Below are 25,381 nucleotides of genomic sequence, written 5' to 3'. Positions count from 1 at the left end.
AATGCTTCCAATGATGGATCTGAGATTCTCTCAGCCATCGGAGAGTTACAACAGCAACAAACAGCATTCATTCAAGGTTTAGAAACTGCTATTAGGCAGTTGACCGAAGCAATCACTAGGACTAATCTTCAGCCACCTAGTACAACCCTGACCCAAGAAGAAACTAGGAGTTTGCCTGTAGTACAACCCTGACCGAAGCAATCACAAGGATGATGTAGGGCCATGGTCTATAAATCAGCTAACCGGTCCCCCGACCTCACAAATGGTGTGTCAATATCACCATCTTGAATCTTTTTCTCTAACGAAGTGGCAGTATACCTCAATATATTTTTCCCTCCCATGAAAAACTGGATTTGATGCAATATGAAAGACAGCCTGATTATCACAATGCAAGTGCATAGGAGTCTTCATTGGAATCCCAATTTCTTCAAGAAGATTCTTAGGCCCTATTCATTTACCGGTAAATAAGAGGGGGGAAGTTGGTAATGGGTATCTCTTTCCCATTGACCAACTTTACAGTGTTCTTTTTGCATTAGTTATTGGGCCCCACGGTAGAGAGATCTTAATTTACCTAGGTAAAACTTACCCATCTCCCAGGTGGGTAACTTTCCCACTAGGGGGAAAAGTTTATAAAACATGATGGGACAAGTTTGCCCTTTTCACATTAGCTTTTTGTGGGTAAAAAGGTCATTATATTACTTACCTAGGAACCAAAAGAACATGGGCAAGTGTTACCCAAGAAACATTTACCTGGGTAAGTGAGAAATTTGTAAATGAACAGGACCTTAAGCCACACTAATTCTCCTGTTGCTTGACTCGTGGCTCTATACTCAGCTTCAGCACTTGATTTAGCTACAACGTTTTGTTTCTTGCTCTTCCAAGAAATAAGATTTCCACCAAAAAACATACAATACCTTGTTGTTGACCTCCTATCCATTGGTGATCCAACCCAGTCAACACTTGTGAACCCAAACATAGTCAATAAATGACCATAATCTCTGTAGATGATTCCCATACCTGGTGATCCCTTAAGGTACTTCATGATTCTATACACAACTTCAAGATGTGGAACACACGGAGAGCTCATAAACTGATTTACAACACCCACTACAAAACAAATGCCTGGATGGGTGATAGTGACGTAATTCAGCTTGGTCAAGTAATTCAACCCCAATTTTAAAATAAATCCCCATCCCGGATATAATCCCCGTCGGGGAACGAGGAACCGAATCCCCAAAATTTTTAATTAATACTATTTTTTGAAAAATAAATTTACTTAAAATAAAGGAAAGTTTTAAAATATATATATATAATATTTTAAATTATTTTTTATAGGTAAAAATTCATTATCAGCAAAAAGATAAATGTTTGTTACAAGCACCACAAGGGGAGGCACGAGGTGCAGCCTCACTCTTTAAAAGAAAACAACACTAAAATTACAATTGGGCCCAAAACAACTGATCCCCAGTTACTCCTTGCTTGGCTAGATAGTCAGCAAATGCATTAGCCTCCCTTCCCACCCATATTATAGTCAAATTCATATGTTGTGTTACCCATTTGAATTTCTTCATTTCATTTCTATAACACCATATCACTAAGTCTAGGTCTTTAAGCCAACCCACCACCACCTTGGAGTCTCCTTCTATCACCAAATTCTCCAAGCCTATCTCACTTGCAATCTGTATACCTTGTAGGACTGCATACAGTTCAGCCCTTAAGGAGTCTCCATTCCCCATCGGTCCTGAGTAGAGTACTCTCAGATTCCCATCCTTATTTCGTATGGTCCCTCCAATTCCAAAAAGGCCTGGGCTGCCCTAACTACTCCCATCAAAGTTCAGTTTCATAAAGCACTCAATGAGAGGTGTCCAAACCAGTCGTGCTTTACTCTTCTACATCGACCTAGAAGCCATTGCAACGATCCCCGCTCCCTAATTCAGCTTTAATGGGAGGTGTCCAAAACAGTTGTGTTTTAAATATATTTTGATATATATATATATAATAATCGGGGTCAAGACGAAGCGAGGACTTGGTGGATCCCTATTAATCCCCATCCCTGACCTAATGGGGTTAGGGAGGTTGGGTACTTGGTGGCTGGGGAAAATTGCCATCCCTAATTCAGCTTCCCTACAAGTCTCCTATACTGCCAAGGATCATCAACTAACTCTCCCTATTTTGAAACTAGCTTAGTGTTGGGATCCATGAGTGTAGCAATTGGTCTACATCCCATCATGCTTGTCCCCTCAAGTAGGTCCAACGTATACTTACGTTGTGATAGAGAGATCTCTTTGGTTGATCTCATCACTTCTATGCCAAGATCTTTAGTATGCAACCTCTCCTATAGAAATTACTTAAATTCACTGATGCCTTGTGAGTTACCCCTTATGATAGCAATACCATCTACATAGACAACAAGAATAAAAATACCGCCATTAGAAGTCTTTTTGAACACAAAATAATTAAACTAACATTTGTGTAAGCCAAACTCCACAACTGCTTCACTAAATTTGTCAAACCAAGCATGTGGAGACTATTTCAGACCATACAATGCCTTCTTTAACCTGCAAACCATACCCTTATACTCCCCTTGAGCAACAGACCTAGGTGGTTGCTTCATGAACACTTACTCCATAAGATCACCATGTAGGAAAGCATTCTTAGCATCTAACTGATACAAGGGCCAATGATTAGTCACAAGCAAGGAAATAACCACATAGACAGAGGTGATCTTAGCAAATGGAGAAAATGTTTGATCAAAATCTACACCAAAGTCTGAGTAAACCCTTTAGCAATTACATTAGCTTTAAGTCTCTTTATTGTATCATTAGTGTTAAATTTCATTGCATATACCCATCTACATCCCACAAGTTGCTTACTAGAAGGGAAAATAACAAAATCCCATGCCATTTTGATGAAGTGTCAACATTTCTTCTTCCAAAACTGCCCTCCACCCAAGATTAGACAAGTCTTCCTATCATAGTTGTCAAGGTGATGCCTAGGCAACAAGGCGCCCTTGGAGGCTCACCTCGCCCAATTGCCAAGTAGTTTTGCATACTGCAATGACTTCAAAATCTGAACCAATAAGCAAGGGAAGAACTTAAAATTTTGTCTAATCAACACATTCTTCCCTATAACAAAAATAGGGATTCAGCCCCTATATTTTTTGAATTTTCTTTCCTTTCTTCTTTTTCTTCTCATAAATATGTTGATTTTCTAGACTTAAACATGAAGTTTATAATTTTCTTATGAAAATTATGGATAGTTATTAAAGAAAGTTGGTTATGGAACCTACGGAACTACCCTAGGATATGTGATTTTTACTTAAAAAAATCCATCACCTAGGTGACAAGGTGCCCCCCTGTCACCTAGCCTCGCCTTGGCACCTTGAAAACTATGCTTCCTATAGGGATTTAGGAATAGAGATTGCACAAAGAGATGTAACAAAGGCAAGGACATAAGGTGATAATGACTATGTTTTGACTAATAGGGTGCATTGTACAAGAATGATTACCTTTCTGAAGGTCAATGGGTAAATCAAGGTCTGAAACTGGCTGCACAACTAAAACAACAATAGTAGCAATGGAGGGGGCAGTAGGAGTGCAGGACCCACAAACAACAAGGCAGTTGATGTTGGAGTTGAAGCCAGTCACGTTTGTAGATACACTTGTTGAATAGGTGGCCTAGGTAGAGTAGTGCAAGTAGGCTAGAGAAGAGTCACAAAATGGACAAGAAGTGGGTGAGAATCACCTGGTGGAGAAGGAAGCGAATCAGTAAATGAGAAATACAGAGTAAATTCATGAAAGGTAATATCAGTACTAACAAAGTGACAACAAAGAGGACTATAACACTTGAACCCTTTCTAAGTCTTTGAACATCCCAAAAAGAATACTTAACTGCATGGGGATCAAGCTTGTAATGTTGGCGATCAAAAAGATGGGCAAAGCAAACACATTCAAAAATACGAGGTGGTAAAGCAAACAAGCGAGCATCAGGAAACAAGACAGAATGAGGTATCTTATTTTGAAGAACTGATGAGGGCATTCTATTAATGAGATAACAAACGGTAAGAACACCCCAATATCTTATTTTGAAGAACTGATGAAGGCATTCTATTAATGAGATAACAAACGGTAAGAACACCCCAATAAATCTTTGGCACATTCATCTGGATAAGGAGGGCCCGTGTAACTTCTAGTAGATGGATGTTTTTGCATTCAGCCACACCATTCTGCTATGGCCTATCAACTCTTGTTGGGGGATGTGGATACCAATGATACTGCTCTTCTCCAAATTGGTTTTTATCCCTGTCATTGCTTCGCAGCACTAGAGAATTCTCTTGAGATTAAGAACATAATCTCTCTTGTCCTCTACAAAGAAGATATCATCCGCATATTGGAGATGAATAATGTGGATGCTATCTTGACCGACCATAAATCCTTTGAATAAGTCCAGATTTACTGCCTTGAACATGAATGCATCAAGGATGTCGTCCAATGATCTGAATACTAGTAAAGATGATTAAAGGGGATCCTAAAATGGTGGTGGGGTAGCTGAAGGAACCAGAGTCTATGCTTTGTTGTTTTAGGGATGAAATGAAGAAATTTAAATGGCTCACTAGAAACATGGCTTTGAAAACACAATGGGTGAGGAGATCAGTCAATAGGGTAAAGGATACCTTAGCTAAGCAAGAGGTGAATAGAAATCAATTGTATTGGGTCCAGTTGTAATATGTAACCTTTTATTATGTTGGGAGAGGTAGCACCTTGTGCCTCTCTAAGGGATGCTTCTATTGCCTACTTTTATTGATTAATAAAAAAGGACATTGTGTGATGTCAGCATACTTGTAAGATTATTCCCTTTATAAATTTTAATAAAATTATTCTGAAAATTCTGACATTACCAATAATTAAAAAAAAAAAAAGCTTCCTAGACTAGCAAAATTCCCAACTCCAATTAGCCTTAAGAAACCATCTGCCCCAAGCGCTTTAAGTACTGTACCAACACCATAGGGACCTAGAATGAATGGTCATCAAAATTGAGTTTCAAAGATCCCTAAATAGAGGAGCAACCATTCTTAAATACCTAGTTGCCTAATCTAGCACTTGACTACCATCTTGTAATCCTTTTCATTTTAATAGAATCTTTTTTTCTTTACTATGGGTGAAAAAAAACTAGCAATGGACTACCAGTGATGCAGGATGCATATGAGTAATATTCGAGTTAGTCATGAATTATTTGGTCCTTACTAAAGCTGGAGAGAGAATTAAATTCAAGAATGTTATTCTTTCTCTTTTTACCACTGGAACAGGAGGCAAAGGATGGAGAATGCAAATGGTCAAAACAAGGGGTTTCCATAATTTTATCAAGAATGCTAAGAGTAATTTTGTGTGCATGTCATTTTCCAGCCATTAGGATCTTTTAGTCCAATCATAAATTAGCATTGTTCAAAATTGCATAAAATATTGGTCAAGTTGTTCATGAGTTAATTAGTTTTTTCTTCTACAATTGTTTGAGGAGGGAAGAAAGGAAGTTGTATTCTGCTCATTTAGGCAATCACCCAACTCACCCCCACAAATTGGAATCTAAAAGTATTCAATTCTTTTTCTATCAAATTTTTTCATCAATAGCAGTAATCAAGTTTAGTCCTAAATGTACTATTAATGTTTTTCTATATAAAATGGATCAGCACAACTTCATCAAGAATGGGATGTGGTTATATAAAAGCTTCCTATGCCCAATAGTCAGAATTCTCCCCAAATATACAAACATAGTTTTCAAGGCACCAAGGCGAGGCTAGGCGACAGGGGGTGCCTTGTTGCCTAGTCACCTAGGCGACGAATTTTTTCTGTAGAAAACATAGATCCTAGGGTAGTTCCCCAGGTACCATAACCATATTTCCTTAATAATTATTCACAATTTTCATAAGAAAAGTATAGAGTTCATGTTAAAGTATAGAAAATCAACATATTCATGAGAAGAAAAAGAAGGAAAAGAAAATTCAAAAAAATATAGGGGCTGAACCCTTATTTTGTTATAGGAAAAGAAGAAAAGAAAAAGTAGTAGAAAATGTGTTGATTAGACAAAATTTTAAGTTCTTCTTTACTTATTGGTTCAGGTTTTAAAGTTTTTGGGGGTTCAATACAGCATTTAGCAATGTTTATATTGATTAAACCCTAACAAATAAGAAAAATAATAAAAAGAAATTAGTATATAAACACATAAAATAAATATTTTAGTTTAATAGTGCCTATTTTATAATTATAATGTCAAAAAATAAAGAATAAAAAAGTATTTATAATACATAGTACAAAACTGCTTGGCAATTAGGCGAGGCGAGCCACAAAGGGCGCCTTGTTGTCTAGGCATCGCCTTGACAACTATGTATACAAATTAGAAGGAAACAATGGCTTATACCAGCCTTCAAAATGTATCCTAGCCTTTTACCTTAAGCACATATGGACAAGTATGTGCACACACAAATGCATAAACACTCAACCACCTACCCACACACATGCACAGATAAAAATGACAAATTCATGCCTATCAAGCCTCACCATATCTGATAATTTTTGGAGTTACTCTTGGCAATGCGTTCAATGAAATCCAATTCATTATGTAAGTCAGCATTAAGTGTTTCAAGTATGAGACGCCTGAAATGCCAGACCTGTAAAAAAAAATATAGTAAAGGTTAGTGGCAAGATACAAAGGAAACCATGCAGTGGTTAACATTCACAAGACTAGAAAACTTCAGAACTCAGAAGATGCCGTGATCTATGGATCACCGTCAGAAATTAAGAGAACATGAAAATGCCAAATGGTTCCCTAATAAATGCATTAGTGGTTACAGATAACACTTCCATTGTGACCACATTGATTGGAATTAATAGATTTAAAGAGATGTATCAATTTTTTATAGACTTGCACATCAAGAGCATTCTTTTTATTGGAATTAATGGGCTAAGGAGGTAATACTGAACTTTGCTATAAATAGTAAACATGCGATTACATGAGTATTTGGTTTATCAATTTTTGTTGCTGTGATAATAGCACTTAACTTTAATTTATAATTCATTAGATAAGAATCTAGTTTATTCCCTAACTTTTCAACTAAGAGTTTTTGCAAGAAAAGTCATAGGAGGGAAAGGATTCCCCCTTCCAAAAAATTCAGTCATAGGAGGGTAGCCAAGGCTACCTAAAATCTGTAACTTTTCACTTAATTAATAAAGTTTCTGTTGCTGATCATATATTATAATGAGGCCTTATCAGGCTACATCTTCATTCAAAACATAAAATTTTAATTTTTTTATCAATACCCAAAACATAAAAGTTACTCCAATTGTCTTCTCAGAAACGCTCTAAAAAGGGAAAGATAGTTAAAAGTTAGAAAAGTATTCATTATTTATGACAAGAACCTTCTATTATTCCTATTGAAAATGAAGATGCTTCACCTTTCAATCATAATACTCAACAATACACAATCTCATAGGTCGCATTGCAGCCCTTGTTCTGCAAATGTTATTCATCCCAGTGGTTGAGATTCTCAACAGATTGCTTAAAATAATCAATGACAGAAGCCTTGTTACAGGATTTGGAGTGGAAAGGGAAGAAAAAATTATCTAAAATCTGCAATCTGTAGATGACAATATCATCTTGGGGAAATACAGGAGTGGAAGATTTCAGAAACTTGAAAGTCATTTTAAAAATAGTTGAGAGTATTGAGGTTGAGGATTAACCCACCTAAATGCAGTTTAGCAGAGATAACATGGAACGAGCTTAAGCAGAGTATGTGGGTACTCTTAAGTTGTTGAATGGCTGCATAGCCCCATAGGTCTCCCCTTTCAATAAAACTCAAGGTCTGATTTTTTTTTATATGTAATCATGAAGAGGTTCTCAGAAAAGCTAGTGACAGAGAAAAAGAATTTTTTTTATTGGAAATGGTAACTTCATTAAATAACTTTCCAGATTTAAGTACAGCTGTCAACCCCTAAGTAGGTGTTGAGCCCCAGTTATCTTTCTTACAAAACTGCCCAGAAAATACTCTCCCTCACAGTCCCTTGTTTAGCCAACGTGTCAGCTGATCTCCTTGTCCATTTGAAGCATGCACCGATCTCCCTCAGAAAAAGAATTACATCTTGTTAAGGGGGAAGGACTACACACATTAAGTCCAGCTAGACAAATCTGCCAGTGCATGTAATATTATTATAAAAAGCCTTGATAAAAGTGATCAAAAGAATTGAAAGAATCATTAGGGATTTCAGAACCAGGCATTAACATCAGGGAGACACCTAGAAATATCTTGTAATCTGAATAAGTGTATGCAAAAGAAAGGTGTATCATGGTTTTAAATGTCCATAAATTTCCTAATATTTCCACAACATGTTTCAATTTCCATGGGTAGCAACACAAAATTTTACTGGAATCAACATATTCCCCAGTGAACACCACCAGCACTATGGAGCACAAAAGATAGTATAATGACATAAGTCGGTGACAATATTGTAGATATGTGAAGTAGCAATGATATTGCCCACCTAATGTACATGACTACCAGTTTGAGTGAGCTTGATATTCATTTAAAAAATGAAGTTAAATATTAGTTTTTGTTTGTATAATAGATTATTTGTTTAATCTATTAGAATCATTTGCATTTTCTGAGTTCAAGTTTTGCTTGAACTCATTCTATCATGTAGTTTTGAATCTTAAGGTTTACAAGACAACTTCACAACGTATTACTTTGACTATAATGTTAGTTTCTTAGCTTTGTTTAATGATTTGGAGCAAAATAATAATTTTAAAAGGTGTACCTATGCTTCTTTTATCATTTTATATTTTTGCATATTTTACAATGTTTCCAGCATGTCTATAAATTTTACAATACATGATATTTCCAACATATCCGACATATTTCCTATATTTGGACAATCGACATTTCTACTGACACCAACATTTTAAACCTTAAGGTGTATGGGTTCCAGAGCTAGGTCAATCAAGAGATTAAAATACGGCATTACTTTGAGAGAACATTGTAGAGGTTTCCTCCGAAAGAACATTCCCTGTAGACCTCAATTATCATGAGTAAATATCATTAGAATGACTTGGATCAAGTCCTGCCTTGCACCTGCAGGTAGGGTAACATTGCTTAGCCCTTGGAGGTCCATACTAGCAGGCTAATCTTTGTTTTAGACCCATTAAATACCCTTTTGAAGTAAATAGAAATTTTGATTAAAAATAAAGAAAGGTTACATGTTTCAGTGAAGAGCTATTAGCCTCTTACCATATAAACAAAATCAATTTCCAAGGTCGTATAATGGTTATCCCTCGTATGGTTAAGTTAGCTTTCTCTTGAATCTTTAAATTCACAATGTGCTAGTATCCAGTCCACAATCATCGAATGAAGATCCCATATTAGTTTGCCTCTAGATCTTATATTGTCTTCAAAAATACACCTTTCTCTCTAAACAACCCAACAAACTGTGAAAGGACTGATGCTTCACAAAACCATAAATATTTATCATGGCTGAAATAGATCAAACTTCTAAATATTAAATAAAGAAAAGAAAAAGCTCCACAGAAATTCAGAAGTATACTGAAATGAATTAAAATATGCCTCACATCCTCCTCATGGCCGTTACACATTAAATATTTGCTTGATAGTTGAAATCCCTTGATTTTACGTTATTTAAAGTTAACATACAGTCCAACAACAATAGTCAAATAGAAATCTGTTGAATCCAAAATCTGCAAAGAAAAGAAGAGTTTCTTGTGCAAGAAGAGAAAGAGAAGAGAAGTTGAGAAAGAAGAGCAAATCAGATCTGGTCGCCCTCTCCCATTGGTATTTATACTTTTAAGTAAAAAATAAGTATAATGACTAATATGCCCTTATAGGGCGGTTAACACATAAAAGTGCATAAAAACTTAAAAACATCACTCCAAAAGGTCCTAAAAAGAGTGTTGTGGCCCCAACTCACTATCTAAACAAATAATAAACAAAAAACTACAAATCTGCACAAAATCCTCAACACTCCCCCTCAAGTTGGGAGTAAATGTCACACAGACTCCTCTACATCTATCCCAATCTCACTTAGCAAGGATCTAACCCAAAGTAATTCTGAAACACGATGAGCTATAGATCTATATTCGACCTCTACACTTGACCTAGCCACCATTGACTGCTTTTCACTCTTCCATGAAACCAAATTTCCTCCCACGAAGGTGCATACCCCTAATGTGGATCTCCTGTCATCCAGACAACCTGCCCAATCTGCATCTATATAGGACTCCAGTCCCATGATCTGAGAATAGAATTCCTATGCCTGGATATAGGTACGCATAGGGGTGTAAACGGTATTCGAAAATCCGATTTCGATTCGATATTCGAGTTTGATATAATCTAATCAAATTCAGATAATTCGAATATCTAATCGGTCGAATTTGGATATTTATCAAATAAGGTCATATCCGAATTCGACCGATTGTTTAATTCTTGTATATAATATATAAAATATTTTATATAATTTATATATATATAGCAATTAAGTTATATAAATAATTTATATATTTATATACTTTATATCAATAAAATATTTATTTTATATATTTATTAATAATCTAAAATAACAATTAATCGAATTCGAATCGAATCAAATATTCGAATGTTTAATCAGATTCGAATTCGGATATTGCCTGATCCGATTCGAATTCAATCCGTTTACACCCCTAGGTATGCAAGTATCCTATCAAGGGCTTCCCAATGTTGAATCCAAGGAGCATGCATATACAGACTCACAACACTAATAGCAAAAGAAATGTTTGGGCATGTCATACATAAATATAATAGTCAAACTACCATCCTTTGATATCTCCCTAAAGGGATGAGAGATCCATCATATGGATAGCCGAACCTGCAGGTAGGTAGGGCGAAATTTCAAAAAATTTCTCTCTCCCATGTGGGAATCACATTCCATGTTTTAGAAAATCTGCATTTTCAATGATCAATCTTGAACCTAAACCGGACTAGATCTGAAACCAAAAGGTAGGAGAGGGAGGTACCTGATACGAAGAAACAATATCTCCCAATGAAGGTGTTCACACCCAAGGAAAACTCCAAAGACTGCTCCCACTAAAAATGACACAGCGTAGGGTGGAGCAGAATCAGCAGGTTCTTCACAAGAACCGAATCCTTCAGCAAGAATTCGATGGAGGGAATGTGAGCACGACTTCAGATCAGTTTTTCTCCAAAAACTGATATCAAGAACACTTCTTGATCGCTCCTACAGTGGAGAATGAACTGGCAATGGCGACAGCAGGAGGAGGGTGCAAGAGTAGAACATGGCACAGTCTTACTATAATTGTCTTCTCTCTTTCTATGATCTAAAATCAGTTGTTATGAGATGAATGGAAGTTCGCCCTCCTCCTCCTTTTATAGCCTTAAAGAGAGCTCCTAATCTCATTAGGAGTTTCCTAATCCAAATCAGTATTTGGATCAGGACTTCTCTTTAAGAGATAAGGATAAGCCCTTATCTCATCTATAGATTAGATCAGCCCTCCTAATCTTATTAGGAGTTTCCAAATCCAAATCTGCATTTGGATCTGGATTCTCTGAGTGGATGGGGATAACTCCCTATCCTCTCTGCTGATCCAAATCCCAGATCCGCCCCCTTCTTTAACTAATCAAATTAGACCAATTCGAATTGGGCTTTAGGCCCATTAAGTCCATGTGCTCACTAACCTTCCAGACTGCTGCCCAGTTGGGTTTCCTTGTATGGTGTGGGACCCAAACATTGATCTACACATCAGCCGCATGGGTTCAGCCTAGCCTCTGTTACAAGGTCTGGCCGAATTCACTGTTATGGACAGTGAACCCCTGAGCCCATCACCATGGGCTCTTACTAGGCCCAACACTTACACTAAGTGGTCCCTGGGCCAAGCCACCTTATAAAAACCCAGGGACTGTGGGCAGATGCAAGATTAGCCCATCAAGTATTACCCTCAATGGTCTTACACTTAACCTCTAAGCCCATAATGATCAAACACTGCCCGACAAGAGAAGACCTCTCCCTCGGCTGCAAGGAACAGTGCTGCACTCTCTACTCACATGGATCCCAGGAATTAAAACCTTTTGCAAACATTTTGAATATATATATATATATATCTTTATATAAATATATTTTGCAAAAACAAATTTCAACGATTGAAATCGGCTGCCGGCAGCTTTGGTTTCCATCAGAGAGAGTGCATCCCCGATCATTACCTTTGTCCGACAAAGAGGCTGATCCTGTCACTATGATCACCCACTCAGATGAATTCTCGGACTGTCCCAACATACCCAGGTTTTGACCCCCTCTAAGGATCTCACTGATTGGCATATCAAAGACAGCCCAATCTGACACCTAGTGTAGTATCATAATCGAGTCTAGGGGTCAGGTGTAACATTCCAGTTTTGCCCACTAATCACCAAGGTCCAGGGCAATATTGGAATTCTGGTCCAGTTCAGGGTTTCAAGAAAACCCACACTACATGTACCTCAGGTCTCACCCTGGCAGCTGAGACAGGCTACCCCAACCAACTTGGCGGCACATCAATGTTAGCCTTATCAGGATAGATCTCCCCAAATCAATCCATCGGCTGTGAACATTCTAAACTAACACGAGTCTCATATGTGTCCAGTTTAAGGGTATTACACAGAAACATACCATAATAACATGAATCAAATATGTACTTTATTCATTTACATTAAATGTCATAATGTACATCATTCTGATTGGAGCTAAGGGCATACACTGTCTAACAGCTCCCACTTGCACTTATGTCCAATCAGGTACAAGCCAGAGTCCTAGACTTTCCACATGTTTCTCAAACACTTTCTGTGTCAATGGCTTACTTCATGGGTCTACCACATTCTCCGCTGATGCTACCTCTTAACATCAATCTCCCATATATCCAGTGTTGTCACACAATAGTGGGATGGGTGATGTGCTGAATTCCAAATTCAAGAATGAACACCTTCATTCATTAGGCAGCCTCACGGCACTGTGTTCGGCTTGGGTTGTGGACTGTTATTCTTACTACTTAGGACCCTTGTTTGCTGACTTTCAGCAAACAGCACACGATCCTATCGTGAAAACATACCTAGGTGTAAACTTTCTATCATCTGGATCTGACTGGAAGTCGGCATCAGTATACCCTTGGATCTGTAGTGAGCTACCATCGAATACCAGACAAAACTCTTTTGTCCTTCGAAGGTACTTAAGTATATTTTTCACAGCAGTCCAGTGCTCCTGCCTTGGGTTGGCCTGGAATCTGCTTACCACACTCACTGCCTGAGCAATGTCAGGACAAGTGCACAGCATGGCATACATGATGCTCCCTACGGCTGAGGCATAGGGAACGTCCTTCGTGCCCTCAATCTCCTCGGGAGTCTTGGGAGACTTCCCCTTGGAGAGAGTGATTCCGTGCCTGAAAGGAACATTTCATTTCTTGGAGTTCTCCATGCTGTATCTCTTGACTATTTTGTCAATGTAAGCAGATTGGGAAAATCCTATTATCCGCCTTGATCTATCTCTATAGAGTCAAAGACCCAGTATATAGGAGGCTTCAATAAGATCTTTAATGGAGAATTGCTGCGAAAGCCACACTTTCACCGTAGTCAACATTCCTACATCATTCCCAATGAGTAGAATGTCGTCTACATACAGAACCAAAAATGTAACCTTATCTCCACTGGATTTCCTGTAAACACAGAGTTCATCCGGATTTTGCTCAAAGTCAAACTTTTTGACAGTAGAGTTAAACCGGATGTTCTAACTCCTAGAAGCTTGCTTAAATCCATATATGGATATATTTAATTTACATACCATGTGTTCCTGACCCGCAGCTATGAAACCTTGCGGTTGCTGCATATAGATATTTTCAATAAGATTTCCATTCAGGAACGCGGTTTTGACATCCATTTGCCAAATCTCGTAGTCATGGTATGCTGCTACAGCTAGCAGAATCCTAATGGATTTAAGCATGGCCACCGGCGAAAAGGTTTCCTCATAATCAATGCCCTCTTTCTGAGTATACCCTTTCGCCACCAAACGAGCCTTGTAGGTCTCAACCTTACCATCGGGGCCCTTCTTCCTCTTATAGATCCATTTGCAACCAATTGCTTTTACCCCAGGGGGCGGATCTACTAGAGTCCAGACTCCATTGGTCTCCATCGAGTCCATCTCAACTCTCATGGCATCTACCCACTTCAAGGAATCTATATCCAACATAGCTTCCATATAAGTCACGGGGTCCTCCTCACTAGTCGTAGCTTCCACCAGGTAACTATCCTGATCATAGTCGAGACGAACCAAAGGCCCGGAAACCCGGGTAGATCTTCTAGGTTGGTCACTACCTGGACTTTGGGGGACATCTCCCACTGACCCTAAGCTCTCCTCATCAAGAACTTCCTGACAATGATTGTTCAGGATATAATCATCCTCCAAGAAATGGGCATTTCAGCTACAGAACACCTTCTGTTCACTTGGGTCATAGAATAGGTAACCCACAGAGCCCTTGGGGTAGCCTACGAATAGGCAACGGCTGGTCTTGGATTCCAATTTGTCCGCACTCGTTCTTTTAATGTGTGTTGGACAACCCCAAATCTACAAGTGTCTGACACTTGGTTTCTTTCCGGTCCAAAGTTCATATGGAGTATTTGAAACTGATTTGGTTGGAACCCGGTTCAGCACGTATATCGCAGTCTCCAATTCGAAATCCCAAAAGGATGTGGGCAACTCTGAGTGCACGAGAAGTGATCGGACCATATCCAATAAGGTCCTATTCCTCCTCTCTGAAACACCGTTTAGCTGTGGTGTAGCAGGAGGAGCTAACTGTGATACTATCCCGTTGACCTTCAAATAGTCCTTGAATTCGTCAGAGAGATACTCGCCACCTCGATCCAATCGAAGGGTCTTAATTTCTCTTCCTAACTGCTTCTCGACCTCTTGTCTGAACTCTTTGAACTTTTCAAATGATTCAGACTTGTGTCTCATTAGGTACACATAACCATACCGAGAATAATCATTGGTGAATGTAATAAAATACACGTGCTGGTTACGAGTCCTAACACTCAGGGGACCACATACATCAGTATGTATAAGGTCAAGCGTGCCTGTACATCTTTTAGGCTTACCGTTAAATGATCGTTTCGTCATCTTACCTTGAAGGCAAGGTTCACAAGTGGAAAAATCTTCTACAGTTAGAAAATCCAAAGGACCATCCTTTACCAACCTTGTGATACGATCAATGCTGATATGGCCAAGTCGGTAATGCCACAAGCACGTGAGATTAACTGTATCACGGATTCTTGGGATTATCAACCGACGTAGTTTCGGCTATGTTAGTTTCCAGAGAATGATGGAGAACATAGAGACCATTCTCAAGTTCTCTGTATGCGATGAATTTGTTATTTCTAACAGTAATCGTATTACCAAAAAGAATAGAATATCCATCCGCACACAATTTTGAAACAAAAATCAAAATTCTTCTCAAATTCTGTACATAAAGACAATCTTTTAGTACAATTATTCCTTCTCTGAAAATTAACTCTACGGTTCCTATGGCCGTAGCTGCAACACTTGCAGAAGTCCCCAAGTAAAGAGTTACTTCTCTGTCACTCAGTCTTCTGCTTACCTTGAACACCTGCAGTGAGTTACACGCATGAGTCAATGCCCCGGAGTCAATACACCAGGAAGCAAAAGTTACCAACAAATTGGTTTCTATGACACAGGATTCGAAATTACCTTTCTTGGATTCCCGGTGCTGAGGACAGTTCCTCTTCCAGTGGCCGATCTGTTTGCAGAAGTGACAAGCATTCGATGCTCTGTCATTCTTCTACTTCTTGGACTTGGTGGCTTTCTTCTGGGGGTTTCTTCTTCGCCTTCCTCTTTTTCTTGCCCAACTTGCCAAGTTCAACAAGCATAGAAAGAGGTTCATCCTTCTTAATCAGTTCTTCGGCCCTCTACAACATATTGTTGAGTTCCTGAATGCTGACATTCAACTTGTTCATGTTGTAATTCATGATGAACGGATTGAAGGAAGGAGGCAAAGAATTCAGGATGGCATCTACCTTAGTGACATGGTCTAGCCCGGATCCAAGAGCCTCAAGTTCATTGATGTAACCCATCATCTGAAGACAATGGTCATGAACCTGCTGGCCCTTGGACATTTGTGTGGTCATGAACTGTTTCAAGACCTTTTGCTGAGTAGAACGGTTCTGCTCTTCGTACATTGTCTTTAGACTGTCCAATATGTCCTTGGCCAGCTCGATCTGATCGAACTACCTCTGTATCGGATTGTCTAGGGAGGCAATGATATAACACCGGGCCAGGGAATTTTTCTCTTCCCACTCTTGGTAGTCCCTCCTACGGGCCTCAAAAGCCCTATCACCTGGACGCTCCAGAGCAGGGTTTTTAGCCACCTTGTCCAACTTCTCAGAAGTTAGGACCAGCATAAGGTTACGGTACCAGTAAGCATAGTTTGGTCCTTTAAGTTTGTTGTCATCCACCAGCTTTGCAAATTGTCCGTTTGCCATTTCCGGTAAAAAGCAAATATCAGTCAACAACCTAATTTGATTCATGTTATCTACATAGATATGGCTTTTAATATATGTTCCATTTCCATTTGTTCATCTCCGAGACTTCCCTCCTATCTCAGTGACGGAAACTGCGATTATGTCTCTGGAAATGTGGAAAATCACATAGAGTGCATGGAGCCAACTGTTTCAGCTACATAACCCCACCACCTTTCTGTGAAGGATCATATCCACTCATCGTATGAGCTTTCCCTTTTGGCCTCTGTCAGACAAGGTTCATTGCCATTTTAGGTTAAACCTTTCTGTCCACTGAGTGCTCACCCATCATATTCGTGAACGCCAAGGTACTGTGAGAGAGTCTTCCATTTTAGGATAGGCCCCTCCCACATCGGTCTATGACGCCCCTATCATCTTATGAAACATTCCAACAGATCCAGCAGCAAATGGATAGCCCAACTTTATAGTGTGTCTCCTCATAACTGAAGGACCCATCTTCATGCTAATGACAGAAGGCCTTTAGAGAGTTCATCATATGAATCTCCCTATCACATGCACTCATATTTCAGAAGGGAACAAAAATTACGCCCTAGTTTAATTTAGGTCAAACCAAAGTGGCTCCCACTGACTTTCATAAAGCCAGATTTAGGTGGGCCCTAAACGGCTAGGGTTCCGCACGATTCCTCTTTAGGGGAGGTGTGGGGCCCACCATGAAGGGAGATCATCCAATGATCTTTAGGGACACTATGGCAATGATGTGCATTCAGCCATGGTGTGCGCAAGAGCCACTATCGTATCTGCATGGGCCAAGTGCTTATGGCCTATGAACGTTGCACATCACACATCCATACATCACACATGCAAGGATAAAATTGATCCAATCAATTAATATCTGTAAAGCCCATTACTAAAGCCCAATTTAATCCATAATATCACTGATTAATATTATCTAGGTATATGGGCTGAATAGCAGTTAGCAGTTCGGCCCATATAGCTTTTCTACAGTTAGTGGGCTTTAGCAGTTTTAACACCTCAAAACTGGGCCTTACAGGTGTGGGCCGAATTAAGTCTCACAATTAAACATCAATCCCTTGACCCAAAAGTGGGAAATTAGGGCTAAGAACAGCCCCCATCGAACCACAGATTCAGTCCAACCAGTTTGGTCAAATCTAGTTCGAATGGGTCTAGGGTTTGATTTTTAATTCAAAAAAACGATCTGAAATTAATTACTGATCAAAGACAAACAAAAATCAGTAACAGGGTTGTTCGCACATCTCCCAACCTGCAAAATAGATGTTAGATCACAGTTTACAGTTTCATAAACTGCAAATCGCAGATAGCAATTTACTTATCTGCAAATTCTCCTTCTCTTGCGCAGCCACCTTCAATCATGAAATAAAATAAATAGAAAACCCTAATCTTTCTATTAATATTACATCAGATCGAATTCCTTTACATTCAGTCTAGAAATTAAAAAAAAAATTAATTACAGACCAAAATTAATAGAACTGCAAAATCGCTAATATCCTGTGCCAATAAAGAATTCGATCTCCTTTGTACGAACAGCCCATAAATCAAGAAAATTATAAGGAACTCTAAATAAATTTCAGATTTATAAAGAATTAATTCCATATCATTCGCCCTTGATCTAGGAAACAATTTCCCAGAAAAACCACAATCTGCACAAATCGGGTAGAACGCCTTCTGCCCATTTGCGCAGGTTCAGATCTGATTTATTTCAGTTTAAGATTTGAACCATGGCTCTAATACCACTAAAGGGATGAGAGATCCATCATATGGATAGCCGAACCCTGCAGGTAGGTAGGGCGAAATTTCAAAAAATTTATCTCTCTCCCATGTGGGAATTACATTCCCTGTTTTAGAAAATCTGCATTTTCAATGATCAATCTTGAACCTAAACCGGACCAGATCTGAAACCAAAAGGTAGGAGAGGGAGGTACCTGATACGAAGAAACAATATCTCCCAATGAAGGTGTTCACACCCAAAGAAAACTCCAAAGACTGCTCCCACTGAAAATGACACAGCGTAGGGTGGAGCAGAATCAGCAGGTTCTTCACAAGAACCGAATCCTTCAGCAAGAATTCGATGGAGGGAATGTGAGCACGACTTCATATCAGTTTTTCTCCAAAAACTGATATCAAGAATACTTCTTGATCGCTCCTACAGTGGAGAACGAACTGGCAATGGCGGCAGCAGGAGGAGGGGGCAAGAGCAGAACATGGCGCAGTCTTACTGTAGTTGTCTTCTCTCTTTCTGTGATCTAAAATCAGTTGTTATGAGATGAATGGAAGTTCGCCCTCCTCCTCCTTTTATAGCCTTAAAGAGAGCTCCTAATCTCATTAGGAGTTTCCTAATCCAAATCAGTATTTGGATCAGGACTTCTCTTTAAGAGATAAGGATAAGCCCTTATCTTATCTGTAGATTAGATCAGCCCTCCTAATCTTATTAGGAGTTTCCAAATCCAAATCGGCATTTGGATCTGGACTCTCTGAGTGGATGGGGATAACTCCCTATCCTATCTGTTGATCCAAATCCCAGATCCGCCCCCTTCTTTAACTAATCAAATTAGACCAGTTCGAATTGGGCTTTAGGCCCATTAAGTCCATGTGCTCACTAACCTTCTAAACTGCTGCCCAGTTGGATTTCCTTGTATGGTGTGAGACCCAAACATTGATCTACACATCAGCCACATTGGTATATCAAAGACAGCCCAATCCGACACCTAGTGTAGTATCATAATCGAGTCTAGGGGTCAGGTGTAATATTCCAGTTTTGCCCACTAATCACCAAGGTCCAGGGCAATATTGGAATTCTGGTCCGGTTAAGGGTTTCAAGAAAACCCACACTACATGTACCTCGGGTCTCACCCTAGCAGCTGAGACAGGCTACCCCAACCAACTTGGCGGCACATCAATGTCAGCCTTATCAGGATAGATCTCCCCAGATCGATCCATCGGCTGTGAACATTCTAAACTAACACGAGTCTCATATGTGTCCAGTTTAAGGGTATTACACAGAAACATACCATAATAACATGAATCAAATATGTACTTTATTCATTTACATTAAATGTCATAATGTACATCATTCTGATTGGAGCTAAGGGCATACATTGTCTAACACTCCCAACATCCTTAACCAACACACTATCCAAAGCATTAATCCTGTGGTTCAGGTCAATAGGAGTATCAGTTGGTTTAACTCCTAACTTCCCAGTTTCCTACAGTAGGTCCAATACATACTTCCTCTAAGAATTAAATATCCCATGCTTGGATCTTGCAACCTCAATCCCCAAAAATTATTTTAATTCACCTAGATCCTTAATCTCAAATTCCTGTTATAGTGACTTCTTGAGTGCATTAATTTCCCTTAGATCATTCTCTATAACAATTATATCATCCACATACACAATCAATAATGACACAAGTGCTTCTCTCTTCACAAAGAGAGTTGATCTAATTAGGTTTGTGTTCATCCAAAACGGACCAATGCCCCCCTAAACCTGTCAAACTATGCCTTAGGTGACTGTTTCAAACCATATAATGACTTTTTTATCCTACAAGCTTTTCCCTCACCAACATTCTCATAGAAACCGGTTGAAAGGTCTATATATACCTCCTCCTACAAATAACCATTAAACAAATGCATTTTTAACATCAAGCTGGAAAAGCGGCCATGAATAAGTAGTTGTTAGAAACAAGAAGATCCAAACTGAGCTCATCTTAGCTACTAGTGCAAAGGTCTCCAGATAATCTATACCATAGGTCTATGTATACCCTTTTGCAACCAACCATGTCTTGTACCTCTTTATGTTGTTGTCTGCCCTGTACTTCACAGTGAACACCCATCTACATCCAGCTGTCTCCTTTTTGGCTAGAGGATCAACTTTCTCCCGTGTCTAGTTCTTAATCAAAGCCTCCATTTCTTTTATCATAGTTGTTCTCTACTCAAGTTTGGAGAGAGGGTTTTACTAACATTCCTGGGTATAGACACAGAATCTAGGAAAGGAAGGCATGATAAGAAGGTGATATGGCACCGTAGAAAAGATGGTGTGAAATGCAATGGGTTGTACACTTTCTCTTTCCCTTGTAGAGTGCAATAGGAAAATCAAGATCAGTTGTAACATTAGTGTTAAGTACAAAAATGTTATCAATGGGATCAAAGGCAACAACAGGTGCAAGAGAAATACCTAGAATTGTATCAATCGAACCTAGAATCATGGATGGAATGGCAGAGATTGGTGCAGGTTCTTCCACTAAAGCATGTGTGGAGTCAACCCTCTTGCGTTGGCGCTGAAAGAACTATGAGGCAAGCCATAGTGGATCAGGCAGTGAGACTGGAGCTAATGGTGGAGCTAATGGACCAGATGAAGGAACAAGAAGAGGAACAAGCTGTGAGCTCTCCTCCCCAAAACACTCCCCTGAGGAGAGTCACCAAAGAAAAAGAATGTAAACTCAAAAAAGGTAATATCCATATTGACAAACCCGTTCCCCAACACTGGATCATAATAACAATACCCATTATGGTTTTGAGCATACCCAAGAGAAACACACTTCTTGACCTTAGGATCTAACTTCCTATGATGAGGACCAAGAATGCAAACAAAATAGACACACCCAAAAACTCTCAAAGGCATATGAAATATCTCACCATCTGGAAAAATATGGAATGGCACCTTAAACAGGCACATCATAAGACTTCTCGCCACCTCCACAATGTGTATTTTTCCTCTCTGCCACCCCATTCTGCTACGGTGTATAAGCACAACTATTCTGATGAATCACCCCATGCTCCAAAAAATATGTAGCCAAATCCTTCTCAAAATATTCTCTAGCATTGTCTAATCTGATGCTGATTTTTACTTAACTTTTGAGCCCACTTAGGCTTCCAATGGAGATCCCAACATGTGTCTCCAGTGTGCCCAGACCGCTAACAATGACTACACCAAAGTTTGTCTTTGTCATCCACCCTCTTTTGGAAGTTACCCTTCTTAAAAAAACTCCCTCCATTTCCATTTGTACCCCCTCTGACTACCAAGGCAACTGGCTCCCCCCTGAACAATTCATCACATCTTCTACTCTTTTTAGACTACACTAAATTTGCACCCTGATACACTCATACATAGGATTCAGCCCCAAGAGGAAAGCAAATACTTGTTGGGAAACAAGGGACTTGTAGGCTTTTGCATCTTCATCACATTTCCAATCCACACTTTCATAATGATCCAACTCATTCGGAATTGACGTCAAATCTGAGTAATATACTGAGAGACTCCTCTCCCCCTACTTATAAGTGGATGATTCAGCTTGCAATTGGTATTATATTTGCATAGTGTCTCTGCTCTAAAAAGGTAGATTTTGTCTATTCCCATATTTCATAAGTCGTTTCAGCCCACATGAAAGTCTTTCTCACCTATGGCAGCATAGAGACTAAGAGCCACAACATCACCATACTATTCTCTTGATCCCATCTATCATGTTCAGCACTTCCAAACTTTGGCTCCTTCGCTTTACCATTGATATAACCTATATTCCCTCTTGCAGTAATGTGGAGCTTAATTCCCTTAGAAGAATCAAGGTAGTTAAGCCCATCAAAGGGAACTACAGCCATAAGGAAATTTATATCCAGCCCCCCAGTCAGTATGTTTTGACTAGCGGAAACACCAAAAGATGCAGAATCTTCAGAGAACATAATCAAGATCATTGCTCAGCTCTAAATACAGCTGATGGAAGCACAAAAGGATCACTTCTGACACAGGTTAGCCCTAGGAACACTAGAATTGCAGTCCACATAAACCACTCTACAGTCTAGAGTCTAGACACAAACAGCACTATTTGCCCCCCCCCCCCCACTTAATCACCACAACCACCAGGAGACAATACAACTAGTGCTGTCACATCAAAAACAGACCATACATGACCTACAGATCTCATACTCAGTCACAAAGATCACACGATCCACAAACAGGGGTTAAAAACCCACCGAAGAGACAAGGGAGAAAAACAGAGAAGGGAGAGAAGAAACAGAGGAGAAGAGAAGAGAAATATTAGAGTCCAAAAGTATGCTGGCGGCGCCAGTTCTAATTATTATATATAGGGTGACATAATAAAAAAGAGTAAAAAGACAATAGTGCCCCTGTGGCACATACTACATAAGATATTAACAGTTCTAACAATAATAAAATTTTCATTGTTTATTACCCTAAAAAAATCAACCTTCCTTAGAAGTTCAAATATCAAACAGGAACTGCTTCAACGTTACAATTATTAGGACTATTGTAATGAATGGTTTAAGTTCTCATTAGTCTAGAATCTTCAATTCAAGCACTCTTGGTTTATTAGATATCCAGAAACATTACATCCTAGACATCCAAACTGGATGATTTTATGGGCCACTAGAATTTTTACCAGAAGACCTAGATGGGCCACTAGGTGAATTTACCCCAATTTACTATCATCTAGATTAACTCCTGCGGATTCTTGAGTGGGAATATAATATTCATTCCAATCATATAATGATCCAGCTTGACATAATTACTACCGAATCCAAAAGATATATACATCTCCAATGTAATTTGTTTTGGATTAAAAGTTAAAAGTTAAAACATGCTAAGAGTCAAACTAAAACGCCAATAAATTTATAATCCTAGTTCCAAAAGATATATACTATCATTACTTTTTACTATAGCATGGTCTTTTTGCTTGCTCTAGGTTCGAGTTAATGGAGATTGTGATAACCTTATTAGCTCATTGCTTTTCCCGAAGGCAGGTATGAAACTAGAAGTGTAGAGTAGGTTACTGGATAAAGACAAGCTCTCCAAGATAGGTGGTATCAACACTCATGGTCTTTAGTCTTTACCAAACCACTTGAGTAGCATCTGACCGTCAAAAGTACAATTTACGTAGGACCCAGATAAAACCACATCAAAATAATGAAACTCTGTTCTGAGTTAAAGCATTCAATGAATTTAGAACTGTTAATTTCCATTCGTGTATGAACTAAAACAGCAAAAAGTTGGCAGAGACAAGTCCAGTTTCAACTTGGCCAAGCCCATAATCGACTCGATGAGCTTACAACCAAAGCAGAAGGCATTCAATCACAACCCACACGGAAAATTTTAATTCTTTTCTTCTCTCTTGTGATATGAAATCGAGATATAAGCATTACCGTGTAATTCCCTGCGTTCATGTCGATGGCTTCCTCAGTGAGAGCTAGCGACCGATGGGTCCTCTCGTCAGATTGATAGACGGCTCGAAAGTAGTCCATGGTTTCCCTAAAGTCGTCAGTGTACGCTATGGGCACGACCGGGTTCGGACCGTCGTCCTGCGAGACTGGCTTCACATCCGACCATTCCGCTCTCTGGCTGAAAGGAATCCTCTCATCTTCGTCGGAGTCCATTGCGACCGGAGAACCGAATTATGGGATCAGAGTTTCTGACGAAAGGTCTCGGACAGAAACAGTGCTAGATATCAAACAGAAATAGGGTTTTCATAAGGAAAGAACAGAAAAGCAAGAGATTCTGTGCAAATGCAGCAGAAGAATAGCTTTCTCCGGTTCTATGCTATTCTCTTTTTGGGTAAATTAAAAAGACCCCTTGTACTATAGGTGAGTCACAAAGACCTATACTTTAATTTGCGACAAAGACCTCTAAACTTTAGCCGTTAGACAAAGACTTCCCTCCGTTAGCGTTCTACAGTTAATTTCGAAAACAGATGTTTATCTGATTATTTAAAGTTTTCTAAATGTCCAAACTATCCTTTTTCTTCTCTACGTTGCATTGGCCATATTACGAATCATCTTTCACGATTGTTTCGTTCAAGTGCCATGACGGAATTCATAAACGGGCCCGACTCCAATGCCGATGCAACAATGCCGGAGCTTCAGATCTCCGACATCTCCCGATTAAAATGCAACGACATGATCCATAGTCAAGTTGGTTGTCGGTGCCATTGCAGGTGCCATGACGGAATTCATAGACAGGCCCAACTCCAATGCCGGTGCAACAAGACCGGAGATTTGGATGTCTGACATCTATCGACAAACATTTGCTCCTTGGGCTTCGCATTTAGGAAGAAAAACACCTGTCAACCAGAAATAAGTTCTGAATTAAATTTTCATGGAAAATCCATACACATTTAACTTAAATTATTGAACAGAAGCTGATTGATCATGTAACTATGATCACTTGATCCCATCAACTACGTTCAGAAGGATTTCACAGTCAACTTTGAGTTAAATGTGGAGTATGGGCCATGGGCTTAAAACTTAAAAGTAGTTGATTAGATATTTCAAAATTTACAGTATTAAACATGTTATCTTTAGTTCTTTGCCTTCTCCAGCAACCAGATTGAAGTAGAGATCAACAATGGTGGGGCAGCTGTCATAACAGCGAGAAGAGCAAAGCTTCTGTATGAAGGAACAGGACAATGATTCGGAACAATATACAACAAGACCCTGGTGCAGAGGAGGGGGATCCTTCACGCCAATCAGCAACTGATGACTGGTGATGGAACCAGATGATGGGTTCATGCCTGCACAACCGATAGCGCCTTGTTCCGCCAGGACTTTGCCATGGCGATGACATAATTCCGGAGACTAGCATTATTGGTATTGTGAATGGCACAGATGTTCAGGAACAAGGCGATGAGTTTAAACCCCCTCTCCCAACCATAGACAAATATATCAATGCTAAATATGATGCTACAACTGTAAGGAACTTCAAACCACCCCCTCTCCCATTTATTTGACAGTTTCTTGTTGCAGGGACTGATGATATGCTGAATTCTGAAATTGCCATTTCC

The 25,381-nt window shown here is 39.3% G+C and overlaps 1 protein-coding gene across 1 annotated transcript in view; it reads right to left on the bottom strand.

The window, feature by feature from the left end:
* The window catches only part of FTA (farnesyltransferase A), a 31,751-nt gene extending 7,597 nt beyond the window's left edge, over window positions 1–24,154 (bottom strand). The window contains exons 1-2 of the mRNA XM_010244447.3: window positions 23,748–24,154; window positions 6,552–6,661 (exon numbers count right to left, since the gene is read on the bottom strand). Of these exons, the coding sequence (XP_010242749.1) occupies window positions 6,552–6,661; window positions 23,748–23,978 (341 nt within the window). The 5' untranslated portion in view covers window positions 23,979–24,154. The remainder of the gene's footprint in view (window positions 1–6,551; window positions 6,662–23,747) is intronic.
* Window positions 24,155–25,381: the final 1,227 nt, after the last annotated feature.

The sequence above is a fragment of the Nelumbo nucifera genome, chromosome 1 (assembly GCF_055504915.1).
Source record: "Nelumbo nucifera cultivar China Antique chromosome 1, China Antique-T2T, whole genome shotgun sequence".
Lineage (NCBI taxonomy): Eukaryota > Viridiplantae > Streptophyta > Magnoliopsida > Proteales > Nelumbonaceae > Nelumbo > Nelumbo nucifera.
This window is presented reverse-complemented; position numbering and strand designations above follow the sequence as displayed.